Source organism: Mirounga angustirostris, unplaced genomic scaffold, assembly GCF_029215605.1.
Source record: "Mirounga angustirostris isolate CCGP_5_RB_7025 unplaced genomic scaffold, mMirAng1.0.hap1 SCAF_4, whole genome shotgun sequence".
Lineage (NCBI taxonomy): Eukaryota > Metazoa > Chordata > Mammalia > Carnivora > Phocidae > Mirounga > Mirounga angustirostris.
The window spans coordinates 147,348,243-147,374,782 of NW_026991712.1; the positions used below are offsets into that span (position 1 = coordinate 147,348,243).

Genomic DNA, 26,540 nt, shown 5'->3' on the forward strand with positions numbered 1-26,540 from the left:
CGATGAGGCTTAGGAAAATGTATGCTCAGTCCTAAATAAGTATTAGAGTAATATGTTACGTATTTTGTCCACATGTTGATTATAAGAGGAGAAGGAATTCGTGAGGATCTACCAGGTGCCAATGACTGCATACACTGGTTAGTCCTTTCAAGAACACTCTGGATTAAGTGTGATTATCCCTCTTTGCCCTGTGAGGAAATCAAGGCTGAGAGGTGTCAAAACTAAAAAAGTAGAACTAGAACTAGTTTAGTGTTCCATAAAGCCCATCTTTATTCTATTCGCCTGGTGGCTTTAAGCTACAGAACCTTCTCATCACCTGGCATGGATGTCCAATATTTGGAGCTCGAGAAAGCGGGAACGGCTGTGGGGGAGGCTGGGGAGAGGCTCCTTCCGTACAGCTCCTCTCTGGCAGCACTGGCAGCTCCAGCCAGATGTCGGTGCAGTGCCTGGAGCTCCAGGGAGCACCACGTGCAAAGCATGCCTTGGCCTATACCTCTCGTCTAAGTGTTGCCAAGGCGGTTTGTCTCCAGCTCTTTTGTTCATTCTTCTAGCCTGAGATCTTGAGAGACAGGCCGTGTGTCTAAGTGATCCATGTCATCAGCGCTTGGCACAGAGGAAGCACGCCAAGAAATTTTGAGCACCCTACTTTGTGCTACAGACTGAGGGTTCAAAGATATAGTCATGGTCTCCACCCCCAGGGAGAGAGAAACGAGAGAACGACCATCTGCCAAGCGCCTCACAAGTGCCAAGAGCTCAGCCCTGTGTTACTGTTTTACAGTTTTATTTCCCACACTCCAAGGTAGCCTTGTCTTCCAAAAGAGAAAATGGAAGTTTGGGGAGGATAGCTTGCCCATAGTCACAGAGTTAGCAATGAAAATGACACTAGCAAACAATCTCAGTGCTTACTATGTGCCCTGTTATTGGGGAAGAACCTGTATTAACTCACTTCGTCCTCATGACAACCCCAACGTTATGAGGTAGGTACTCTTATTATCCCGTTGTATGGATGAGGACACTGAGTCATGCAGAAGTCAGTATCATGCCTAAGATCATATAGCTAGTAAGTGGCTGAGCTCAGTTTTCAAATCAGCACCATGGCTCATAATCCATATTCATCATTCTGTTATGCGGCCTCTCATGGCAAAGCCAGGATTTGAACCCAAAGCCTGTTTTTTCACAACACTATTAGCTTCATGAGCTCATAGACATGGTTAAAAAAAAGGGAGGTACTATATAGGTAAAGTGTTTGATAGCAGAGAGGACTGGGCCTTGGAGGGCAGGTGGGAGGCAGTGGTCAGGAAAAAGATGACGGAAGCGCCAGTCTGCAGAATTGGAAGTCGATGAGTTTGACTGCATGTAAACTAAAATATAAAATTTCTACACCACCAAATTAACCATAAGCAAAGTAAAAAAAAAAAAAAAAGTAAATAAGCCACAGACCAGAGATAATATTTGTAATTCTCATAAGCAACAAAGGATGAAAAGCAAGAATATGTTTAGAACTCCTACCAATTATAAGAATAAAACCAATTATAAGTTCTAGGGGAAAATGAGCAATTCACAGAAAAGGAAAGCCAAATGGCCAACAAATACATGAAAAGATGCTGAGTTCCACCTGTAATCAGGGAAATAAAAACAAAACAAGATATTATATTATGCTCATCATTTTAGCTAACATGTACAAATTGGCTTATCTTCATTCAATTAATTCAGCAAATATTGAGCACTTAACTATTCTAGGCACTGGAGATAGAGCAGTGAGAAAAAATGCTTGTTTTGAGGTAGTTTAGAATCTACTGAGCGTAACAATAAACACATAAAAATAAGTCAAATATATACGCAAGTGATAAATGCCAAGGTGAAAATTTTAAAGGACAGGAAAGTTTGTGTGGGTGGGTGGATTTGAAGTTAAAAAAAAAAAATTGGGGGCGCCTGGGTGGCTCAGTTGATGATCCTGGAGTCCCGGGATCGAGTCCCACATCGGGCTCCCTGCTCAGCAAGGAGTCTGTTTCTCCCTCTGACCCTCCTTTCTCTCATGCTCTCTGTCTCTCATTCTCTCTCTCTCAAATAAACAAAATCTTAAAAAAAATTAAAAAAAAAAATTAAGAGGTGAATTTACTGTAAAGGCCTGGAGGAATTGGGAGCAATCCATGTAGATATCTAAAGGGAAGGCATCTGAAGCCGTGGGCACAGCAAGCACAAAGGCCCTGAGGCAGGAACTTGCTTGGTATGCTCAGAGGACAGCAGAGACTGGTGTAACTGAGCCAGAGGAAAGAGGGGACCTGGTAGATGAGGTCAGAGAGACATGATGCAGGGGTAAGTTATGTAGAATCATGGTCGCAGTGGACTTCAGCTTTTACTTACATGAGAAGCCATTGGAGGGTTTGAGCACAGGAGTGACATACTCTTAAGTCAGATCTTCAGAAACGTTAATACCGAGAGTTGTCAAGAACGTGTACAGCAATGGAAACTTTTGTATGTCTGGTGGGGACGTAAGTGCTATGCGAATGGGAGCCATTTGAAGATGCTCCTACCTTACCACTTAGCAGTTCCACTCCTAGATGTATGGTCTTAGAGAAACTCACGAATATAAAAGAAGACATAGAAGAATATTCACTGCAGCAGCAATGCTTATATAGCAGAGATTTGGAAGCAACCACATATTCATCATCAGGAGAAGAGAGACGTGAATTGCAGTGTGTTCATACACAGAATCTGTGGTTTTAGGAATGAATGAGATCTACAAGCATCAATGTGGATAAAATCTCAGAACAAAGATAAATGAAAGAAAGTATGTCGTAGAAGGATGTGAGTAGTATGACCCCATTAGAAAGACTTGAGAAAGTAGCATGATGGGTACACCAGTGTTTGTTTTATCATTCTTTGTACTTTGCTGTATGTTAGAAATATTTTATAATACAAAAATGCATAATGCAAACTAAATTAAGGCTCCCTCCCACCCCACCCCGTAATGAGAGTAGGAATTTGGCAGGAAAGAGGAAGAGGGAAGGCGTGTAAAGCAAACTGGAAGGCCCTGGGATGTGTGGGTGGTTGTGTGTCTCTGGAAGCCGAGCTTCCTGTGTGCGCGCAGGCACAGGACACAGGGACTGTCTGCTGTGCATCATGATGTCCCCAGCACCCGGCCCAGGGTCTAGGGGACAGTGGGTTCTTACAGGTAATGGCCAATAGGATATGATGTTCTCTGCTTTCTGGTTATAGGAACTATAATACTTTGGCCACTGGTGGTCATATGCTTGGTAGGTCTCAGCCCATTGACAACACATGGTCAGTTTTGTTCATTTGTTCAACAGAGCTTTGGGGGATTTTTTGATTGTTAAATTGTAGGAGGTGTTATGGTCTTGTTTGCTTGTTGCATCTTTTGTATGGTCGGGACTCAGAATAATACAGTGAACAAGATTTAGTCCGGTAGCAGAGAGCCTGCAGGCTAGTGATTCAGCAGCAATTTGTGGAAAGCACTATTGGTGACTCTTGGCAGCATCCCAGTCCATTGCTTGTGCTCCTGCCTTCAGGAACCAGCCTGGCTTGGAGAAGTGCTAACCCATTTCTGCCAGGCATCTCCCGCAACGCAGTAATTTTCTGAATTTTGTGATATGTCAAGGTGCCTGTAGTTATTCCCAAAAGTGTTGCAAAACATTGGTGAAATTGAAAAATTAATTTCCTAAGATTTATTAGAAATCTCTCATTTTAAAAATTCTATTGGTTCCACATAGTACTTTTTCTAGATAGGGAGAAACAAGGGTGGCATTCATGAAATCAAGTGAAATAGTGAAAGGAATTTGCAAAGCACGGTATACTCATTCACTCAGTGGGATATTTGATAACCGTTAAAAAAAGAATGAGCTGATTTTTATGAATAGCTATGGTAGAATCTCTAGGATATATTAAAGTGAAAATAGTCAAGTACAGAGCAAGATATATATAGATATATATATATGTATGTTATCATCTATACACACACCAAATATGCATTTGTTTATAGGTATATAGAAATCTCTGGCAAGATTCGCCACAAAGAGGTTATGGTGGCAAGCTCTGGGGAGGAGAAATGCATAGAGCTAGGGAACAAAGAGAGAGGGAAGTTTATTTTTCTCTGGATTCCCTTTTGTACCTTTTGAACACTGAACTATGTGCATGTATTACTTTTTCATTAGAAAAACAAAGCCTTAAACACACATTACATGTACACACACACCCATGATGAACTGGTAGATTAAATTAACTCTTCCTAAAGTGTTCTGCTCGCCCTACTCTTCCATTTAGACTGCAGAAGGACCTGCCTGATTCATTTTTCTCTGGGCATTAATTAACATTTGGCACTTAGATAAAGGAAGTAACCTTTGCTTCCTGTATCCTGATGGAAAAGATTTAACAAAATGTCCATGATTTTTTGGACGATCCTCTAATTACAGAAGCTATAAACAAATTAGTGTCTTTAGTCACCTAATTGTGGAAGGTGTTTTGGCCTTTTCATTCAGTCTCCCCTATCGTCAATGCACCTAATTGCTGAGTTGTGTGTTTGACCTTTTAAAAAAGAAAATTCCCATTAAATGAGTATTGATTGCATCTAAAATTCATTTTCCCTTGCTTACATGAATAGGTCGAGGGAGAGAAATTACTCTGTAAGTGTCCAGAAGCCAGTGCTTCATTTTCTTGACTGAATTTTCTGGTTTTCTTTGCAGGCCCCTTTTGGATATGTGCCACGCTAGTCTTTGCCATAGCAATTAGTGGGAATCTTTCCAACTTCTTAATCCATCTGGGAGAGAAGACATACCATTATGTACCCGAATTCCGAAAAGGTTGGTGAATAGCTTGACTCATTTGGAATGCTTTCAGTTTGTAACCATGAGTTCCTTTTACTGTGCCCTTGGGCCCCTGTCTCTACGTGCTGCAGCCCTGGCTTTTTGTATTTAAGGATTCAAACATACTTATCATCTCAGAGTTACCACCCATCTATATAAATCTACATAATCTTTTATTGTGGTAAAATACACATACCATAAAATTTACCATTTTAACTCTCTTAAAGTATACCATTCAGTGGCCTTGAGTACATGCACAATATTGTGAATCCACATGTCTTTTGGAAAGCTGGAAGGCAAGGCCAAATAGCAATTGGAATTTATCCAAAGAAAAATGTGCAAAGTAAGTAAAGAGCAGTGTGCATGAAAGTCTCCATTGTAGCATTATTTGTATTATCCAGATGTTGGAAACAATAGGGGCATTGTTATTTAAGCCGTGGTGACTCAACTAGCTGGGCTGGAGCCACTAATTATGAAGCACTTAGAACAATGTGGAAAACTGATAATCCAAAATTATGCCTATGCTGTTGGCAACTTGGTTACAGAGAAGTCTGCAAATGGTCAGGGTCTCGAAGGGAGAATGTAGAAAGGAGTTTGTCCTAGGGATGGGCTTGTGGATGACATTGTTTTAAAACTTCCTTTCTTGTGGCAGTATTGGATAATTATACAAATAAAGCAACAGACAACTTTTTAGGGACTTACAGATGACAGCCACCCCCCAATGAGGAAGTTTGGCTTTGTAGGAGATTGACATTGAAGTGCACAACTTCCTCCATTCTCTCCTTCCCTCCTTCCCTCCTCTCCCCCACCCCCTCTCCCCGCCCCGCTGCCTGCTTGCTGTCCTGTTTAGAGGCTGTAGATAGACCCTCTAAGAGCACAGTCTCCAGAACCAGGTCACTGGCTTCAAGTTCCAGTTCCATCACTCATTAGCTTCTGTGTGTCGGGCAAATTAGTTCATCTCTCTTGGCCTCAGATTCCTTATCAGTGAAATGGGAATAATAATACCTATATTATTGGACTCCTGTGAGAATAGAGTTGATGTGTGTAAAGAGATGGGAATAATGCCTTATACAAAAAAGAATTCCTACACAAACACGTATATGTGTGTATAGGGAGATATGCAATTACCTCTGTGTGTGTGTGTGTGTGTATGTGTCTCCATGTATCCTCCCTTTTACCTTCCAGGCCCATTTACATGGAGTCAGACCTGGATTCAGTTACAGCCCCATTTGTCAAATGACTCTGATTTGAGTTTAACTCAATAAATGTTATTCATGAGATATAGACCCTGCCTTCAAGTTGTTCAATGGTTAAGAAAGACAGGTAAAGGAATATTGTGGTAAGTGGGATGTATTAATTCCTGTATCAGAGGTATGTATAGGTGTATTGACAGAAGAGGGAATGACCCTGCCTGAGGGTCTGGAAGCTCAGGAGGGTTTTTATCTTTTCTTATCCTCCTTGGCTGGGCAGTATAAGGGAGTCATGATATGAATGTACCAGTAAGATAGTCGTTGACTCTGTCAATAAACATTTTTCCATTTTTTAAAAGATTCATTTATGAGAGAGAGAGTGGGGGGGAGGGGCAGAGGGAGAGAATTTTCAAGCGGACTCTCTGCTGAGCACAGAGCCCAACATGGGGCTCAATCCCATGACCCACGAGATCACGACCTGAGCCAAAACCAAGAGTCGGATGCCCAACCGACTGAGCCACCCAGGCGCCCCTAAACATTTTTCCATTTTATGTAAAGAGTATACATCCACAAAGTCAGATCCTGCTTCCACCACTTGTTATTTGACCTTGACCAAACCACTTAGCTTCTCTGATCCTGTTTCCTCATCTCTAAAATGAAGATGTAGATTATGTGAAATAATGTATTTACATATCAGTTAATAATAGAAAAGGCTACTTCTTGATTGAGCATTTATTATTTATCAATCAGTGTTCTATTTGTTTTAATTCATTTAATTCTAGTAATCTTATAAGGTAGTATACTATTTTATTCCCATTTTACAGATGAGGAAACTAAGGCAGGGAAGTTAAGTAATTCACTACTCAGGGTTACTTAGCTACAAGTGGCAGAGTTAGGATTAGAGTCCATGGAGTCCACATGTGGGGTCTGACTACATTGCCTGGGGTGCCGTTGTGCTTGCCAAGAGCGTTAAGTGCATCACCCTCTGATTTTGCTGTGGGAAAGGCTGGTGCCACGGGCTTAGCCACACTTACTGGTTGTCCACTCCAGAAGAGGGCAAATGAAGCCTCTGGAGCCTGGTGCTCCTGGAAGAGGAGGAAGGGACAGTAAAATGCTGAACGTTGCTGTTCTGAGGAGCCGCTACGCAGCATTTCCAGCACAGGCGCAGAATTACTTAGTGAAGAAAGCGAATGTGAGGAACATTTCGACCAATTCATCGATGAACTGAAACTCCCTACTTCAGGGATAGAAGGCCCTCTAAATAGCATGCACAGCCAGTTAATCTGTACCCAGGGCATTTTTAATAAAAATTTGCTCAAGAAATCAGCCTCAGCTCTTGTTAGCCGAGGAAAGAGGGTGTGTTCTTCTAGGGGGAGAGTTGGCTTTCGCTTGATCGAAATGCTTGGTATGTTTAAACACCTGGAGTGAGGCCCTCTGAAGTCTTTCAGTTGCATAATGCAGTTGTTTAATACTATGAGTTGTTAGTTACTAAACAAATTATAAAAGCCATAGGAGAGACCACTGGTCTTCACCACAAAGACGGTGCTGAAGATTTGTCAATTCAGGACCGTGATTGGGTGCCTACTCTGGGGCAGGTACTGTGCCAGGCGTAGTAAGACACGATCCCATGATCCAGTGAAGCAGGTGGACGTGTTAGGAAATAAGTCCAGGAAGGTATGAGAAGTGCGCTGATGGTAATTCGGACTGCCACCTTTGTCTTCTCATCCTCAGTGTCCATAGCGGCCACCATCATCTATGCCTATGCCTGGCTGGTTCCTCTCGCACTCTGGGGTTTCCTCATGTGGAGAAACAGCAAAGTTATGAACATCGTTTCCTATTCGTTTTTGGAGATCGTGTGTGTCTATGGATATTCGCTCTTCATTTATATCCCCACAGCAGTAAGTACCACACTTATTCTGAGTGACGCCCTGGGCTTCTCAGAAATTCAGCCGGCGTCATCATTTCTAGCCCAACACTGATGGGCACCTGAAAAATACCCTTTGAATTTAGAAGTTCAGCAGGAAGGGGGATAGGGAGCCAAGTGCCTTTGCTGGACCTCCAGCCCTTCGTTCTGAAAGCATTCACCTCAGTCTGCGTGCTGGGGTGTTTCTCCGGCTGAGACTGAGACGCCACGGTGGTAGGGGGCGCCCAGCTGCCAATGGGCTCAGGGGACTTTGTAAGCACAGGTGCCTGGAGTGACCAGATGCCTCCAATAAAGCCCTCCTCTCCCTCCTTTTCTCTCAGGTACTGTGGATTATCCCCCAGAAGGCTGTCCGTTGGATTCTAGTCATGATTGCGCTGGGGGTCTCAGGCTCTGTCTTGGCAATGACATTTTGGCCAGCTGTTCGTGAGGATAACAGGCGCATCGCGTTGGCCACAATCGGCACGATTGTGTTGCTTCACACGCTGCTTTCTGTGGGCTGCTTGGTATGGTCTCATTCCTGTGATCTTCCTGTGTGCTTTATTTTTATTTATTTATTTATTTATATTTTTAAAAGATTTTATTTATTTACTTGGCAAAGAGAGACACAGCGAGAGAGGGAACACAAGCAGGGGGAGTGGGAGAGGGAGAAGCAGGCTCCCCACTGAGCAGGGAGCCCGATGCGGGGCTCAATCCTGGGACCCCGGGACCCCGGGACCATGACCTGAGCCGAAGGCAGACACTTAACCAGCTGAGCCACCCAGGCGCCCCTTCCTGTGTGCTTTACATACAAATGCTGAAAGACCCCAAGCTGTTATTCACAATAATTCCTTTAAAACTGGCTGCATAAAATGAATATTGTTTTAAATAGACTGTCCTAAATGAGAAATGGTAAATTTATGAGAATTTGATGGTAATCTCTGGCTTTACCAAATTTCTGAAATTTGGTTACGATTCAGAGTGTGGCCAGAGGAAGTGGAGCTGGATGAGTGTCTATAATAGGTTGGGGTGCGGGGCTTGGTGGGGGAGTTCTGCCTTTGGATGTCTTTGCTGGTTTTCTGCGCATACCTAGAAAGAGTTTTGAAATTTATAGTTTCATAGGTGGAAAGCATGAGGATGAAGTCAAATTAGGAAAGGGGAGATATTTTTAAGGTGAGTAACGTTTAAAAGAGTTTTTGAGTTCATGTATTTGGGTGTCTTTTTAGGGAGAGCATGTCCTTTTGAGTCAGAAAGGCCCAGATCGGACACCGGCTCTTTTACTCACTGGCTGTATGAGCTTGGCCATGGTACCTAACTTCTCTGAATCTGAACGTCTTAATCTGTAACATGGGCATAGTATTTCCTGCCACATAGGGTTGTTCTGAGAATAAAATAAAATAGTACATATAAAATATTTAATGTAGAACTTGTCCCACAAATACCCATAAATTAGGTCCCTTTCCCTTGATCCTAAGGAGATATGATTTTCTATCTGTGCACATTGTACACAAATATTTCGGTCCATGGCCTTAACAAGGCCTGACACAGGTTTTTAAAGAACTCCAAGCTGAGGAATGTTAAGGTCACTGATGAAGGAAAGGACGTACCCACGGGAAGATATCCATCCATCTCACCCGTGTCCAGACTCTTGGTCAGGTTTTACAGTTGTGGGAGTAAGTATTTCTTTGGCACCATTTGATCTATAATATTTTTGTCTAGACAGCCTGGGTCATGCATAAGATCCCAATACTTGATCACTGAACGAGTCTCATAAAAAGTGCCAGGTTCTGAGACACAGAGCTGGTTTACATATACTTTCCACGTGTCTGAGCTTTAAATTCTTGAGACCTCTACAGGACTGTTGGTTTGACTCACGGCAGAGTGACACCATTAATTTCTGGCACTTGGAGCCCCTGGGCTGATCCCTTGTAATGCTGCTGCGACCCTCCTTGACCCTTCTGTCTGCTGAGGAAGAACATCCTGTCTCACTGTAGCCCTCTCACTGGTGTGTCCCCATGTCTCCCTTGAATTTTCGTCCCTATATACTTAGTTGAGGCATTGATGGAGAAAAGGAAGCAGGAAGAAGTGCTGCCTTGTTCAGTTGTGTAAAGGATCGAGAGGAGCATGGCAATCAGACTTTGGAGCAGGGAGGAGGAGGAGGGGGTGGTGGTGGTAAGAGTATTATTAAGAACCTATTTCATTTGGTGCGCATGGCAGGCTCTTTTACCTCCTATGCCTGTTCCTCCCTTTTGGGATAAATGACACTGACATTGGGACTTACCTGCCCATCTTGCTGCTCAGGAACTTGCTGGAAAAGAGCAATTAGAGGGAAGCAGAAAGAGTACTGCACTGGGCTTAGCACTGCGAGCCTAGGCGAGCGCTCTCTCTCAGAAACTTGGCTTTCTCCTCTGTCACGGAGATTAAAATTTTGTGGGCTTTTGTGAGGCTCAGTGAGATGGCTGTGAGAGCCCTTCATATACTGTGAAGGGTTCTTCAGATGTAAAGAAGTTACTAGAAGAGCCCTGTGTCATCTGAAGCTGCCAGGGCCCTTTCATGTGTGCCTCTCGCTGGCATCTTCCCGCCTCTCTCCAGAACATCTTTCCCATCATACACCTGGTTGGGAAGTTGGAGGAGACAAGGAGGCAGGAGAGAAGGCCTTGCCTGGTCCACTTCCAGGGGACTCCGGGGAGCCAGGCGCATTGGATGATGGAGCAGGGAGGGAATTGCAGGTGTAGGACCCCTTTCTTGGAGGGGAGGCACAATTTTCTCCTCCTCGAAGAAGGGAACGATTCCATGATCAGGTGTTTAGCCAGGGGCCCTCTGTGCCTGGAGTTTTGTTCTCCACACCAGAGCTGCCTCCTCTGTCATCTTCTGGAGATGTGCAGTACAAGAGGCTGAAGCAGAGATGAGGAGACGGGGTCTGGTCCCAGCTCCCTCACCCCTGCTTTGGTTATTTCCCCTCTCTGAACCCCACCTCCTCACTTAGAAAAAGGAGCTGCAGAGCATCTTTACTTTTGCAAGGATTGAATGTGCAACGTGAACAACACAAGCCGAACACATGCAAGACATTATTTTTATTGGAAGGGCAGGGAGAAGACTTGGCAGCGGAGGGGCACTGACTGACCCAGACAGCGTGGCTTCCCACTCTGCCCTGGGGAGCACAGATTGCCATTTTTGCCTCAATGTTCTGAAGCGTATGCCAGCACTCTACCTGCCGAGGGCCCCTCGGTGCTCATGGCTGTGCGCTGTTGGTAGCGGGACACTCCTGGCGGGGATGACTAAGGAAGCCCGGAAGGGTGCGTCCTTGGCTGGCGGGTAGATGTACAAGCCTGTGTTCGCGGGGGTTACTGCTGATAGTCGACCGTCCCGTGCCCTCGCTCCCTGCCAGGTGACACTCCTGGCCTGACTTCTAGAAAACCTGATGGTTCATCCTGACGCCTCCACGGTGCCTATATCTAGACGGGGCGTAGGCTAGGTGCCAAATAGCAGGCCGCTCCACAGAAGAGAAGAACATAGACTTTGGAGCCGGACACAGCTGGATTGAAACCCTAGCTCAGACACAGGGTTGTGTAGCCTTGGGAAAATCTCCATCTCTTTGAGCCTCCACTTGCTCATCTTTAAAATGGGGATAACATTGGGTGCCTGGGTGGCTCAGTTGGTTAAGCGACTGCCTTCGGCTCAGGTCATGATCCTGGAGTCCCAGGATTGAGTCCCGCATCGGGCTCCCTGCTCGGCAGGGAGTCTGCTTCTCTCTCTGAACCTCCCTCCTCTCATGCTCTCTATCTCATTCTCTCTCTCAAATAAATAAATAAATAAATAATCTTTAAAAATAAAATAAAATGGGGATAACATTGCCTATTATTAATGATCTAGTATGTGCCTGGTGCACAGTAGGCACTCCCCAAATGGTAACTGTGGTTGTTACTAAGTATTTGTGGCATTAATGAACTAACGAGTCATAGAATTATAGTTGCCCTTAGAGGCAATTTTTTCTAATCCCTTTGTTTTACACATTAGAAAACAGGCTCAGAGGGGTGGAGTGACTTGTCCAAAGTTACAGTGTGAGTTACTAGCAAAGACAAGTTTAGACCCTGGCCTCTTGGCTCATTCCATCTGATGAGGGCCTCCTCCAGGAGCCTGGAAGAAAGGCACGGCTCCTGCACCATGGGGGGCGCTTTGTGGCTCTGTGCACACAGCATCGAGATAGCTGGAGGGGCCCAACACTAGCAGCATGGCCCCTGTCCCCCACCCCCTTAAGTTAGGAACGATTCTTTCCCCACCTCAGAAAGCAGGTGCCAGAACGGGCCCTGGGAAGAAGGCTTTTAGAGTTAATAAGATTGCTCTGGGAATGTGACAAGCTAAGGGGGCTCCGCAGCTAGAAACTTGGAAATGGATTGTTGAAGAGTTCACACAGAACAGGAGTGTTGGGGAAAGCTCCAGTGTGTCGTCTTGGTGCCCCCTTCTGGCTGATAGAGAGTAGAGCTGGTGAAATGGTTCTTGATTTGGCTTTTTGTCCTTTTACCTTCCTCATGCCATGACTCCAAGGGAGAGTCACAAGTGTGCAGTGACCCCTGACTTATTAAGGTATTCCCCTTACTTTGAACAACCCAGGTATTTTCCTGGGCTAAAGTCGGATTCTCAGACTTTGAGACAGGTCGGAAGATCCTCTTTATTTTTTCTCCCTCTTCTACCTCTTCCTGATTTTTTTTTCTTTTTAAGATTTTATTTATTTATTTGACAGAGAGACAGATAGTGACAGAGATAGTGAGAGAGAGCACAAGCGGGGAGGAGAGGGAGAAGCAGGCTACCGCTGAGCAGGAAGCCCAACATGGGGCTCGATCCCAGGACCTTGGGATCATGACCTGAGCCGAAGGCAGACGCTTAATCGACTGAGCCACCCAGGCGCCCCTACCTCCTCCTGATTTTTGACAGTGAAATTGTAGATGGTGACTGGAATCACTTATCAGACCTTTCTTTTCCAAGCTGGAGAATTATGAGGTCAGGCCTGCCTGGCACTTTCTTGTAAAGGTCCTTACCAAGAGCCAGCTAGTTTAGCAGCAATCTGTTGTAGCTCAGTTTCTTTATATGGATTGTTTACATCGTGGGCCAGACCCTGAGTGAGAGGCTGGTGGCACAGGAACAGGAAGGACACAGTCTTTGCCCTGGAGGAGAGACTGGATGATGTGGCAATGAAGAGCCTGAGCCTTGGAGTCAGAAAGACCCAACTCTCCCATCCGCTAGCCATGTGCACCAGATGGAATGACAGCCTCTCTGAGCCTCCGTTTCTCATTTGTGAAATGAGGATAATAATAGCAGCCTTACGGGGTTCTTATGCAGATTAAGTCCTATGGAGGAAGTGGCCAGTAAACGGTGGCTACATTTTAAAAAGTTACTCATAGCAGAGTAAGTGAGATGGACAGAAACAGAGTCAGTTGTAGTTCAGTGGGTTGACAAGCGTGGCAGAGGGAAACGTAGGGGCCCCGGGGAGCCCAGAAATCGTATCAACTTGGAGTCTAGAACACTCGAGCAGACCATTGTGTTTTAACTCCCCTCATGGGTTTCCTCTTCCTGCAGGCATACTTTTTTGATGCGCCAGAGATGGACCACCTCCCAACAACTACAGTTGCTCCAAACCAAACAGTTGCAACAGCCAAGTAGCTAAAGAGGAAAGTAAGAGATTATATTTTTATGGTGTTTTTTGTGGTTTGGCGCAGTAAAAAATGGGCAAGTGCATCACTTCTCAAACTGCTAGCATCAAGAACCAAGAGGGCCAGACCCTTTTGTCTTCCTGTGTGATTCACTAAGGCATTTGTGCACGAGCATGTCTGTATCTATACGGCCCTCCAGCCCAAGGCCTCAGCTGTGAGATCCACATGGTCCTGGCTTGATAGATTTGGGAGAGGTGAGCTCTTAGCTTCTTCATTAGAGGAGCTCCTTCCTGCCTTTTGGCTCCGCATCCCCTCTCCTCTGCTCTCTGTCCCCTTCCCGGGAGCACAGTATGGGTTTATTCTATTTGGTTACTGTCCTGGTGGTTTTTCTAGTTTCCCTGTGACTTCTCAACCTGGCCTCAGACCCTGAGTGTGACTTCTCTTGAATTACTCATAGGGTTCTCCAAAGCCTACAAATTCTCATGCCTGGTTTGCTCTCTGGCCTCTCAGATGATTCTACTTCGTGGTTAGCTCAGTAGGTTAGTGTACAGGAAGAAGAGCCAATTCCTCCATGGCTCATTCCTTGCCTCCCTGTTCCAGATCCTCAGTGTACCAAGGCTGCCGCCATGCTGAACTTCTTGCCATTGCCAGAACACGTATGCCTTTGCACTTGCTGTTCCAGATGTCTGAAATGGTCCCTCTCTTCCAACAGTCATCATTTACCTCGTGATCCCATTATACCTTGTAATGTATATCACTGTTAATGGTGCTGGAAACACTAATTCTTCACTGTTTGTGTGTCCATCTGCATATTCATTTGTTCATTCATTGATTCATTTGTCCTCCATGGACTGGTATGCCTCTCCAGTTCGACTCAGCAACATGAGAACAGGAAATGGGTATTACCCTGCATCTTCATTGCTCACCACAAGACCTGGTGTATAGGGGGTGCTCAGTAAATGTTGGTGGAGTGAATGAATGAAGCCGTGATCTCTGCACATGATCTCCCTGTGGGCTGAGAACCTTCAGTCTGTTTTGTAATCATAGGGTGACCTTCTCTCCCAGAGCAACAGGGTGTGGTGCAAAGACCAGGGCCTTTAGAGTCAAATGGAGCTAAAATGAAATCCTGGTGCCACCACATACTAGCAGTGTTCCTGGGGCAAGGAACTTACTGTCTCTGAGCCTCAGCCAACATAACTATGAAAAAAGAATGATACAACCCGTACAATAAGACTGTAGTGAAGATTAGAGATCATGTCTATAAAAGCTCCTGGCTCATAGTTAAGGTGCTCAGTGACAGAATCAAGCTACTGCTCCTCTGAGAGTGGGTCTGTATTTTTGTTGAAATTTGGTGGTTCTCACTGACTTTACCTTGACCCTTTATTTCCTTTTTGTAAAACCAAATAGATTTTCCCTCTTAGTTGAGGAATTTGGGTTGCAGGCCTTGCAGGTTGACAAGATGTGGTTGGTCAAAGACACCTCTGGTGGTCTTGTTGGTAAGACAGTTGCTCTGGCCAATGGAATGCCTAGGGAACTATTGTAAATGCCCCAGCCCACCTTCTCCTCTTCCTCCTTTCACGTGGGGATGTGATGATGTTAGAATCAAAGGTCAGAGCCCTTGGAGACAGGATGGGCTTCCCTTCCCCTTTTACCATAAGGAAGCTGAGGCCAAGAGAAAAGAGTGCCTTGTCCAAGGCCATCCCAGAGTTTTGTGACAAACTAACATGTGTATATCACATTCTGTTCTACAAAATACTATCTAGATCACTCTCTCTTTGTCCACTGTTAGCAGCCTTGTTGACCCCATTGTATAGTAAGGAAGCTGGACTTAGGAAGTTTGAATTGACTAAGATCACCTACCTCTTAAGAGGCAGAGCTGGGACTCAAACCCAGGTATCCTGGAGCCGTTTCTTGAGGTTTTTCCACTTTACCACTTTTAAGGCTGATGTTCTTTTTACTGCTAAAATTTGCAGGCTCCCACTGCTGGCCTTTGGCCTCTTTTTTGGAGCCCTCCTTTGCTGTTCTATAGATGCTTCAGTTCAGAGAATCCATACTTATTTGCTTGTGTAATCTCTCAGGAATTGGAGGGCTCTATTAATTATCTATTGCTGCCTAACAGTATTACCTCAGACCTAACACCTTAAACAATACCCATTTATTAGTTCAGTTTCTGTGGATCCGAGTCTGGGCATAGCTTAGCTGGGTTCTCTCCTTCAGGTTCCCTTACAAGGCTGCACTCAAAGTGTTGGCCAGGGCTGGGGTCTCATCTGAAAGCTGGACTGGAAGGATCTTCCTCCAAGCTCACCAGGTGTTGGCAGGATTCACTTCCTTGTGGTCTGTTAGACTGAGGGCGCTCCTTGCTAATTGTCAGCTGGAGGCTGTCCCCAGTTCCTTGCCACATAGGATGGCTGACTTCATCAAAGCCGTAAATGGAGATAACAGACAGTCTATTAGGAAGACAGAATATAAGTGACGTAAAGTAACCGTGGAAATGATAACCTATCAGCTCTCCCGTATTCTTTTGACTAGACGCAAGTTGTAAGTCTTACCCACACTCAGGGGGAGGGCATTACTCAAAGGCATGAATACGTGGAGGCAGGGATCATTGGAGGGCATTTTTATTTTATTTTATTTTTCAGCTTGATTAAGGTTTCCTTAACAAAGAAAATTATAAGATACTTAAAGTATACATTGTGATGATTTGATAGACATATACATTGTGTGGAGGCCATTTTGCAGTCTGTCTGCCACAAGCACATACCCTAGTAATATGTGTATGTTTGTTTACATATTCTGTTGTCAGTCCATATAGTAACTATTAAAATTTAATTTTTTAATTTTTGATGAAAAATAAATATTAATAGAAGTTCTAAAATTTTTCTTCCATTACCTCAGTGGGTTGTTTTTACAACCCAGTGCCTTAGAATGAGCTTGTGGTAGCTTGTTTCCCTTATGGTTTGATTGTCTACACGCTTGTGAAGCTCCTCTTGCAGATGGATTTCACTGACTGTTAGTAGAGAAGGCCCTGGGGCAAGGTGGGTCTCTTCCTGAGATTGAGGTCCATGGGAAAGGGATTGAGTCTGATTGGACTTGAACTCCCCAGTGCTTGGCCTAATGCCTGCCTGGCACAGACAGAGCGAGTGCTCAGTTAATGTTGAGTAGTTGGAGGTGACCCTTTGTAAGATTAAGGCAAGAGGGTGCTGTGGGCTTTTATCAGAGGTGTCTTGGCTCACAGAGCCTTTATTTACTCTCTCACTCAGTGTTTACTTGAGGCTGTTCTGTGGCCCACATGGGTCAGGCATTGGGGACCTAGAAAATCAAATACAGTCTGCCTCAGGGAGCCTTGGTCCATGGGTAAAACAGCTAAACAGAATAAACAGACTGTGTTTTTAGAGAAGTGCCCTACCCAGTTTGTGAATTGATGAGCATGGTGGGAGCACAGAAGCAGTGACTCATTTGGCTTGAGGGAAGGCTTCATAGAAGGGGTCTTGTTTGAGCTGGGCCCTGAAGGTTGAGCAGAAGCAATCAATTACCTGTTTTTCTGAAGAGAGTAGTCAGCTTCCCATGGCATTTGGGAAGGTAGAAGTCATAGGTTGTTCATTTGGGACACAGTGATGTGATGTGGGCTCACATCCCTGAGAACAAGAAAATCTGAGCCCAGCTGGAGGACAGAGGTAGAGCCCACAATGGCAACAGTTGCTTGGGTCTCTCTGGGCTGAGAATACCTGACATCGACCTGGTGAGGGGCTCTTTCAGCCTGCTCCTGTGTTAGGACTCGAGTTCTTTCCTTACATTTTATTATGAAAGCTCCAGGCCAATGTCCCAGGTGCTCCAAACCTTCAGAGAGTCAGAAGCTGGTGTTTGAGAAAAGCCTGGTTCTCAGGGCCTTTGCAGACCTCCCACCCTGATTTATATAGATTTGACACCTTTGGGCTTTGCTCAGATCTATAAACTTGGGCATCAGTGTGTCCATTTGGGTGTCAAGTCTCCAAATGAGATAGTGATGAAGAGTTTCTTTGGAGCTTCCCTGGCAGAAGCATCAATCGCTTTGCCAATGAGAGGGCTGTCCAGAGCCCCAGGCTCTGCGGATTTATGAGCTGCCTGTGCCTTCTACTGTAATCTCTAGACTCCCAGCTTTCACTGAAAAAGAATGGCTTCTAATCTCACAGATAACCTTCCTCATGTAAATCTGCACATTGGAGGGCTTAGCCTGCCATGGATTACTGGGAGAACATTCACCCCTTCTCTCCCTGGAAACTCAGGATCATAGAGGAGCCTCCAATGACTTGTTTTCAGGGACTACCCCTATATAAATCATTAAGATATTATAGAGAATATCTGGCTTGCTTCTTCCGTCCTTTCCTTCCTTTTTTAAAATTGACTTACCACCTGAGGGCCAATGCCATTTCTTCTCTGAGCCAAGACCCTGGGGAAGCCTGGAAACTGTATCTTGGGAGTCTTACTTCGGCTTGTGGGATGGAGTATCTGAAAGACGGCATTCATATTGGGGCTGCCCTCCCAGGGGCGGTGACAAGTAGGTCTGTCTGGAGGAGGGTGGCCAGCAGGTAATTATATTGCAGTGTGATAGGGCTTTAATAAGAGATGAGCAAAGGGCTTTAGGAGATTCCTTTGTAATTAAAAAACCCTCCTGATTTGGTACACAGGGTTTATGTGCAATTATCCTTTCACTCACTCATGTTAAGAGTGTTCACTTTATAAGCCAAAGCTACAAACCCTTTTTACTATGTTTATACACATCAATTCTTTTATTCTGAAATCAGTTTTAACTCAATGCTGTAATCCTCTTTAACAAAGCATCCAGACTGTGACTTTCCACCATGGCTAATGCTGTTTTCCACCAGCTCCTTCTTCTTGTCCACACCATGTCTGAGATGTCCCTGCCCAGAGCATCCAGTTTTAGTTCTGTCAATTTTCTTCTTGGTTCTCTGTCTTTGAAGTCAATTGGGAGAACCTGGGTTGGAGAGTGGGTCAGCTCAGTAACTTTTTTTTTTTTAAGATTTTATTTATTTATTTGAGAGAGAGAAAGCACAAGCAGGGGGAGCAGGAGGGGCAGAGGGAGAAGCAGACTCCCCGCTGAGCACAGAGCCCGATGCAGGACTCGATCCCAGGACCCTGGGATCATGACCTGAGCCGAAGGCAGATGCTTAACCGACTAAGCCACCCAGGCACCCAACACAGTAACTTTTTATTCTTGCTTAAACTTATTTAGTGCAAAGTTTTTACACATAGGCAAAAGTAGAGTGAATAGTATAAAGAGTCTCCATATACCCATTGCTTACTTTGCACAGTTGTCAACTCATGGCCAACTTTATTTCATCCATACCTGTATGTGTGTGTCTTAGCACCTCTAAGACATCCTGTTATTTGATCCATAAATATTTAAATTCTGGATCTATAAAAGACACTTTCAAAAACATAACCGTAATACCATAGTCACATCTAAAAAACAATGTATCTCCTTAATACAGGCATACCTCGGTTTATTTGAGCTTTGCTTACTGCGCTTCACAGATACTGTGTTTTTTACAAATTGAAGGTCTGTGGTAGCCCTTTGTTGAGCCAAGTCTATCAGCACCATTTTCTCAAAAGCACTTGCTCACTTTGTGTCTCTGTGTCACATTTTGGTAATTCTTGCAATATTTTAAACTTTTTCATTGTTATTATGTTTGTTATGGTGATCTGTGATCACTGATCTTTGGTGTTACTATTGTAATTATTTTGGGGCACTGCAATTTGCACCCATATGAGATGGTAAACTTAATAAATGTTATATGTGTTCTTATCGCTCCACTGACTGACCATTCCCCTATCTCTCTCCCTCTCCTTGGGCTTCCCTATTAAAAACATCATGATATTGAAATTAGGCCAATTAATAGCTCAACAATGACCTCTGAGTGTTCAAATAAAAAGAGTCATGCATCTGTCACTTTAAACCAAAAGCTAGAAATGACTAAGCTTAGTGAGGAAGGCATGTCAAAAGCCAAGACGGACTGAAAGCTAGGCCTCTTGCACCCAACAACCAAGTTGTGAAAGCAAAGGAGGAGTTCTTGGAGGAAATTGAAAGTGCTACTCCAGTGAACGTACGAATGATAAGAAAGTCAGCCAGCCTTACTGCTGAGGTGGAGAAAGTGTGAGTGGTCTGGATAGAAGAGCAAACCAGCCACCACATCCTCTTCAGCCAAAGCCTGACCCAGAGCAAGGTCCTCGCTCTCGTCTACTCTGTGAAGGCTGAGAGAGGTGAGGAGGCTGCAGAAGGAAAGTTGGAAGCAGCAGAGGTGGGTTCATGAGGTTTAGGGAAAGAAGCCGCCTTCATAACGTGGAAGTACCAAGGTGAAGCAGCCACCTGGGTGTAGACGCTGCAGCAGGTGATCCGGAAGCTCTGGCTCAGATCACTCATGACGGTGGCTACACTAAACAACAGATTTTTAGTGTAGACGGAACAGCCTTCTATTGGAAGAAGTTGCCATGTGAGACTTCCATAGCTAGAGAGGAGAAGTCCGTGCCTGGGCTTCAAAGCCTCAAAGGACAGGCTGACTCTCTTGTGAGGGGCGAATGCAGCTCGTGACTTTAAGTTGAAGCCAGTGCTCATTTACCATTCATAAAACCCCAGGACCCTCAAGAATTACGCTAAATCTATACTTTCTGTGCTCTGTAAACGGAACAAGAAAGCCTGGATGATAACACATCTGTTTACAACATAATTTACTGAATATTTTAAGACCCCTGTTGAGACCTTACCAGAAAAAAAGATTCCTTTCAAAATGTTACTGCTCGTTGACAATACATCTGGTCACCCAAGAGCTCTGATGGAGATGAACGAGATAAATGTTTTCATGCCTGCTAACACAGCATCCGTTCTATAGCCCAGGGATCAAGGAGTCATTTCGACTTTCAAATCTGACTAGTAAACACATTTCCTAAGGCTGCAAGCGCCATAGATAGTGATTCTTCTGGTGGCTCTGGGCAAAGTAAATTGAAAACCTTCTGGAAAGGATTCGCCATTTTAGAAGAACATTCGTGATTCATGGGAAGAGGTCAAGATAGCAACATGAGCAGGAGTTTGGAAGAAGCTGATTCCAACCCTCATGGGCAACTTAGAAGGGGTTCCAGACTTTAGGGGAGGAAGTGACTGCAGATGGGGTGGAAGGAGCAAAAGATCTAGAAGTGGAGCCTGCAGGGGGTACTGTGTGGCCGCCATCTCAGGATAAAATTTGAGCGGGTGCGGAGTTGCTTCTTACGGATGAACAAAGAAGGTGGTTTCTTGAGATGGAATCTACTCCTGGTGAAGATGCCATGAAGGTGGTTGAAATGACAACAAAGGACTTGCAATATCACATAAACTTAGCTGATAAAGCAGCAGCAGGGTCTGAGAGGACTCCAATTTTGAAAGAAGTTCTGCTGTAGGTAAAATGCTATCAAACAGCACTGCATCCTACAGAGCAATTGTATGTGAAAATAATCAATCCATGTGGCAAACCTCATTGCAGCCTTATCAGAAATTGCTGCAGCCACTCCAGCCTTCAGCACCCACCACCCTGATCCATCGGCAGCCATCAACATCGAGGCAGGAACCTCCCCCAGTAAAAAGATTATGACTCACTGGAAGCTCAGATGATGCTTAACATTTTTTAGCAATAACGATTTTTTAATTAAAATATGTACATTTTGGGATGCCTGGGTGGCTCAGTCAGTTAAGCATATGCCTTCGTCTCAGGTCCTGATCCCAGGGTACTGGGATCGAGTCCCCACATCAGGCTTCCTGCTCAGTGGGGAGCCTGCTTCTCCTTCTGCCCCTCCCCCCCCATTCATGCTCTCTCACACTCTCTTTCTGACAAATAAATAAAATATATTTTTTAAAAGTATGTACATTTTTTAGACATAATGCTATTGCACACTTAGTAGACTACAGTATAGTGTGAACATAACTTTTATATGCCCTGGCAAACCAAGAAGTTCATTTGATTCACTTTATTGTGGTATCCACTTTATCGCTATGGTCTGGAATGTCTCCACCATCTCTCTGAGGCATCATATATACTTCAGTGTTTGAATTTCATCTTGGAGTTTGTTGCTGTATCTCTTAAATGTGTTTTAAATGATAGATTCCCACTCCATTCCCCCCCTTCCCTTTACCATGTATTTGCTTAAGAATTGTTTATCCTATAGCTTCTCGCTGTCTGGATTTTGCTGATTGTATTTCTATGGTGTTGTTTATCATGTTGCTCTGCCTTTGTTTTCTGTAAACTGGTGGTTGTATCTAAAGGTTTGATCAGATTCAGCATTGGTTGGTTGGTTGGTTTTGGCAAGACTACTTGATATGTGGTGTTAAATGCTTTCAGCCATAAACTCATGCTGTGTAATTATCTCTTACTTTTTGATATTAAAAGTAATTAAGCAATGCCTACATCTGTTAAATCATTAGGGTTTTCAAAATGGTGATATTTCAATTCTATCTTTGCTTCTTTGTTTATTAATTAGAATACTTCTTTCATAAAAACTTCCCTTTATCTACTATTTGGCTCTCCAGTGACATAGTTTCTGTAGAAAAGCAGCATAAATGATTCTTTTCCTTTTTTTTTCCCACCTATTTTCAAAATAGTAGTTGGTTTATTAGCATTCGACAGCAATGGCCAGTTAGTTTCAGTCCATCCCAAGTATTATGCTTACCAATACTCAAGTTGTCCCTTTGGCTAATGGGAACCTCTTCAAATTGGCCCGAGTCCTGTTGGCACAGCCCTAAGAGTCTCTGATACTGTCTTGTTATCTGTTACAACAAAATTTTCCAGGCTTTTCCAGGCTCATTTTGAACATTTCCTGTCTCAGACCCAGACTGAGTCATTTCTCGGAGTCTTGGTTCTGTTCAGTGGGGAGATAGTAATACCAGGTCACAATCTGGGTGCTAGTGGTGCTTATTGCCATTGGCTTGGTTGTTGTTTACAGGCCTTTTCACTGTTCAGAGTCAGGAAATGTGTTGTGTGCTTGATTGTTGTTTTTTTTAATGTTTATTTATTGATTTGAGAGAGAGAGAGATAGCAAGAGAGTGCACGAGTGGGGAAGCAGCAGAGGGAGAGAGGGAGAAGGAGGCTCCCCACTGAGCAGGGAGCCCGACGCGGGGCTTGATCCCAGGACCCTGGGACCATGACCTAAGCCGAAGGTAGACACTCAGCAGATGCTCAGCCGACTGAGCCACCCAGGCGCCCCATCTTGATTCATTTTTTAAAGGAGATACATTGTGAGTTCATACTCATACTTTCAATTCTTATTTAGCACCACAGAGTTTTTTCTAAATTGCTTTAATCTTATATCTGTATCTCCTTTCCCACTTGCTGAGGATCTCACTTTTCAACAATACCAGCAGTGATAGAATTGGACTATCACATTAGTACTTAATTGTTTTATCCGGGCACTCGCAACAGTCCAATAATAACAGCAACAGCACTCCCATTAATTACTGGAAACACTGATTTAAAACCTTTTAAGGCTTTTTTTTTTTTTTTTTTTAAGGTTTTTAAGTTCTGGAATTCCCTTTCCTAGCTTGTCTACTTGGAAGCCCACTCTTTATTCTTCAGGACCCACTTCAGATAGCCTGTCTTTGGGGAAGTTTAGATTACTTACTCCTCTATGCTCTCCTACAGCTCTGTATGTTCCTCTGTTAGGGCAAATCTCTTATTCACTGTGACATAGACTGAGAATTCCTAGAGAGTAGAGATTTATTGACCAGTATACCCGCAGCATCCAGCAGGCTTTGGGGAAAGCTTGATTTTGAACAAGTGACAGTTGATAGACATGTCACATGCACACATGCTCGGTGAGTTTGCCAGGTGACCTGAGCACTTTTTACTTGTTCATTTATTGAGGGCCTATCCTTGGCTACCGTTGGCTGGGTGACTTAGGTGAACAGTGGAGATAGGTTCTTACCCTCCCAGATTTTACACCCAATTTTCTATCTCAGGCATCAGACTAGAAGGCCCTGCTAAATTAAAGAGAGAATCCTAACTTGGGGAACTTTGGATTGGAACACCCCCAATCAGGCTTAGGTGCAGGGTTGCCACCACAAAGGAGGTGCAGGGCAGACCTGGGTCTCAGTGGGGCCACCCGAGGTGGGGAGCCCGAAGTGGCCAGGAATCGGGTCGTAGGTGGGGAAGAGGCGAGGGAGCTCTGGCTGATGGTGGCGTTATGGACCAAGTCTGGCATAAAGGGCAATTATCTTACTTGCCACCCTGTGGCCTAAGCCCCAGGAATTCCCCTGAGAATTACAGGCTACCTACTGAAAGTTGGCAGCAGGGCAAGGGAAATTTTCTGTCTTGAATCCCTCCTCTAGTCTTGACATTAATTTGGAACAGACAGAGAGATGAGAGAAAAAGAGCATGTTTATGAAAATAAATTCTTTAGTGCCTGCCCTGTGGGCTCGTTTGTCCCTACCTTTATTTAGCATTTCAGAAGCCCGAGCTAATGTTTACCAGAAGGCCAAGCAGGACTTCAATTTCTTCCAGTCCAGCAAATCACAGCATTCATGCTTCTCTAGCCACTTTTCACAGATACATTGTTGGCAACGTTTCCCTTTTCTAGAGCTGGGACATTGAGGCAGATACCCCTGCCTTAGCCCCACCTTCCTAGTTGTGATCCTGCCCCCATGGTAGTAGGAAGCCTGGCACATTCTCTTAGGTTGGAGGCCATTTATTAGGAAATGGCCTCTCTGCGAAATTTCTTAATCCCCGCCCTGGATATAACTATATCTCTAGCACCTTTTTCCAAATTCCCATCTATTACAAATCCCCAACTAGGTGTACCAACAGATGATTCAAATTCATTATGTCCAAAACTAAACTCATCTCCCCCACAACCAGATCCTCCTTATATTTTCCTGCTTCCGTGAATGGCACTACCATCCACACTGCCTCTGACTTCAGACTAGGTTAGATTCTGTATTACACTGTCTCACAGTACCTCACGTTTGTAATTACATAAGTAATCTGTTATGTATTGTTTACCCTGGAGTTTCCACTGCCAGATTGTGTAACTTTCTTGAAAGTTGGGATCATGGGCGCCTTATTCATCACTGAACCCGGTGCCCAACACATCTGTTGGATGAGTCCTTAATCACTATTTGTTGGATTAATTAAGAAATCTACCCAGTCACCCTAGAAACCTCATCATCAGTGTAGAATCCTCCTTCTTACCTTCCATATCTTATCTATCAGTACGACTTGTCTATTCTAGCCCTGAAATATTTCTCAGATCTGTCTTATTAGTACAGATGCCTGATGTTCCTGGTGTTCAGGATCCAATCATCTCACATTCAGACTGTGATAATAACTTGATGGGTTTCTCTCTCTTTTCTTTTCCTTCTTCCAATCCATCCTATGCGTAGCCAAAGCAGTTTTCAAACAATTATAAAACTGTGTCACTCCTCTACTTAAGAACTTTCTTTTCTTTCTTTCTTTCTCTTTTTTTGGCCTCCAATTGTCTAAAAGACAAAATCTAAACTCCCTGGATTGCCAGGATCGATCCCTAATCTGTTTTTTCTACCTCATATCCTGCCATTGTCCCCTGCATAACCTCATGTTTCAACAACCACAAACAGCTCTCCAGTTCTCAAATCTTTTTATATCCCTCCATATTTACTTTATTCCCCCTCTAGCACCTAACATAGCTGTCACAAAGAAGAGAGAGAAAGAAGCATGTGTGAAGATAGCTTTGGGATCTGGCAGAGAAAAATCACTGGGTTTCCAAAGAATTAGAGGAAAACTTTTTAAAATGTCATCTCCCCTCCAATAATAAGTCTTCCTGCAGTTGGTAAATCAGGGCTCAAGGCTGTCTGGTATTGAAGCTCTACCTCTGGACATAAATACCCTGTCCTACAGTTTAGATCCTTTCTGAATGGGCGGGGGGGGGGGCGGATCTTTTTCTTAAAAGTTACTCTTTTTGTTTTTCAGTTCTCTTTTCTGTATTTTGGAGTGGTTCTTCTGGACATGGCATCTACTGCAGGAAAGCAGAATGACCAAGCCAGCAGGAAAACTGATGGAATGGCACCACCCTCTGGCAGCTAAAGGTGCCACGCTGAAGTCTAATCACCTAATTTAACAATGATTAAATGTTGTTCAGTCCATGTGTCTTTCAGCTCTTCTTTCTCACCTGTCAGTTATTGTTGGAACTGTACGCCGATTTGGAACAAAATACAGGGGAACGTGGTAGGTGTGCCTGCCATTTGCCTCTCGTTGTCCTGTGATGCCCTTAATACGTGAAATGGATCCATCCTAACGTCTGATGACTTTCTTCTGAATCGTATACAGATGTTCCTCTGAGGTGATCCTCTTCTCTCCAAATGCTTGCCATCCTAAACTGGCGAAACTGTATGAACTTTGGTTTGGATTCATTGGGAGCCTGAACATTTGTCTGTGGTGACTTGACACTGGGCAACCGAACCTAATTGTTGCAAAATAAATACCTCATAGAATGTCTGTCTGCATTTCATGACTTTGACCTCGAGTTCCTCCTTGATGTTGTATCTTTAGCAGGCTGGAAGCTGCTGTGAATCTTGATTTATTTAATGCGATAGCTGTTGGGGTGTGGGGGTTAAAATAGACATCGGCATTTTTCCTCATGTAAGTATGGAACAGAGGGTTGAAAGAACATGCTCACTTACAAACTATTTTGACACAGAGATTTTAGAAATTTTTTTAAGGGCACTTTGAGTGCCTCTTCAACTTGGCCTGACTCCTGGCTAGAGTGCATTAAAAGGAGAAACCAGTGATGCCTCAAAGATACTTTGTTATATTTTTTATTCAAAATGCGTGCCATCTGGGAGGCTGAGCTTCTGCCAGGTCAGGATTGCTGATCCCCTACTGTTTCTGTTGTCCTCTTCAGGCTGGGAATTTCCAGTGTATTTCTGAGACAGCAAGACACATGTGGACTTAGAAGGCTGATCACACCGAAAAAGGAAGAGGCACACAAATTCAGG

At 44.2% G+C, this 26,540-nt stretch overlaps 1 protein-coding gene across 6 annotated transcripts in view; it reads left to right on the forward strand.

Annotated features, from left to right (window-relative positions):
* YIPF1 (Yip1 domain family member 1) overlaps positions 1-26,036 on the forward strand; it is a 36,197-nt gene extending 10,161 nt beyond the window's left edge. For 3 of the 6 annotated variants that reach the window (XM_045897648.2, XM_045897649.3, XM_064589106.1), the window contains 4 exons: positions 4,701-4,817; positions 7,742-7,908; positions 8,255-8,437; positions 25,516-26,036. In XM_045897648.2, coding sequence (XP_045753604.1) covers positions 4,701-4,817; positions 7,742-7,908; positions 8,255-8,437; positions 25,516-25,629 — 581 coding nt within the window. In that variant the 3' untranslated portion in view covers positions 25,630-26,036. The other 3 variants (XM_045897651.3, XM_064589107.1, XM_064589108.1) reach the window with 2 other exon arrangements.
* The last annotated feature ends 504 nt before the right edge of the window (positions 26,037-26,540 follow it).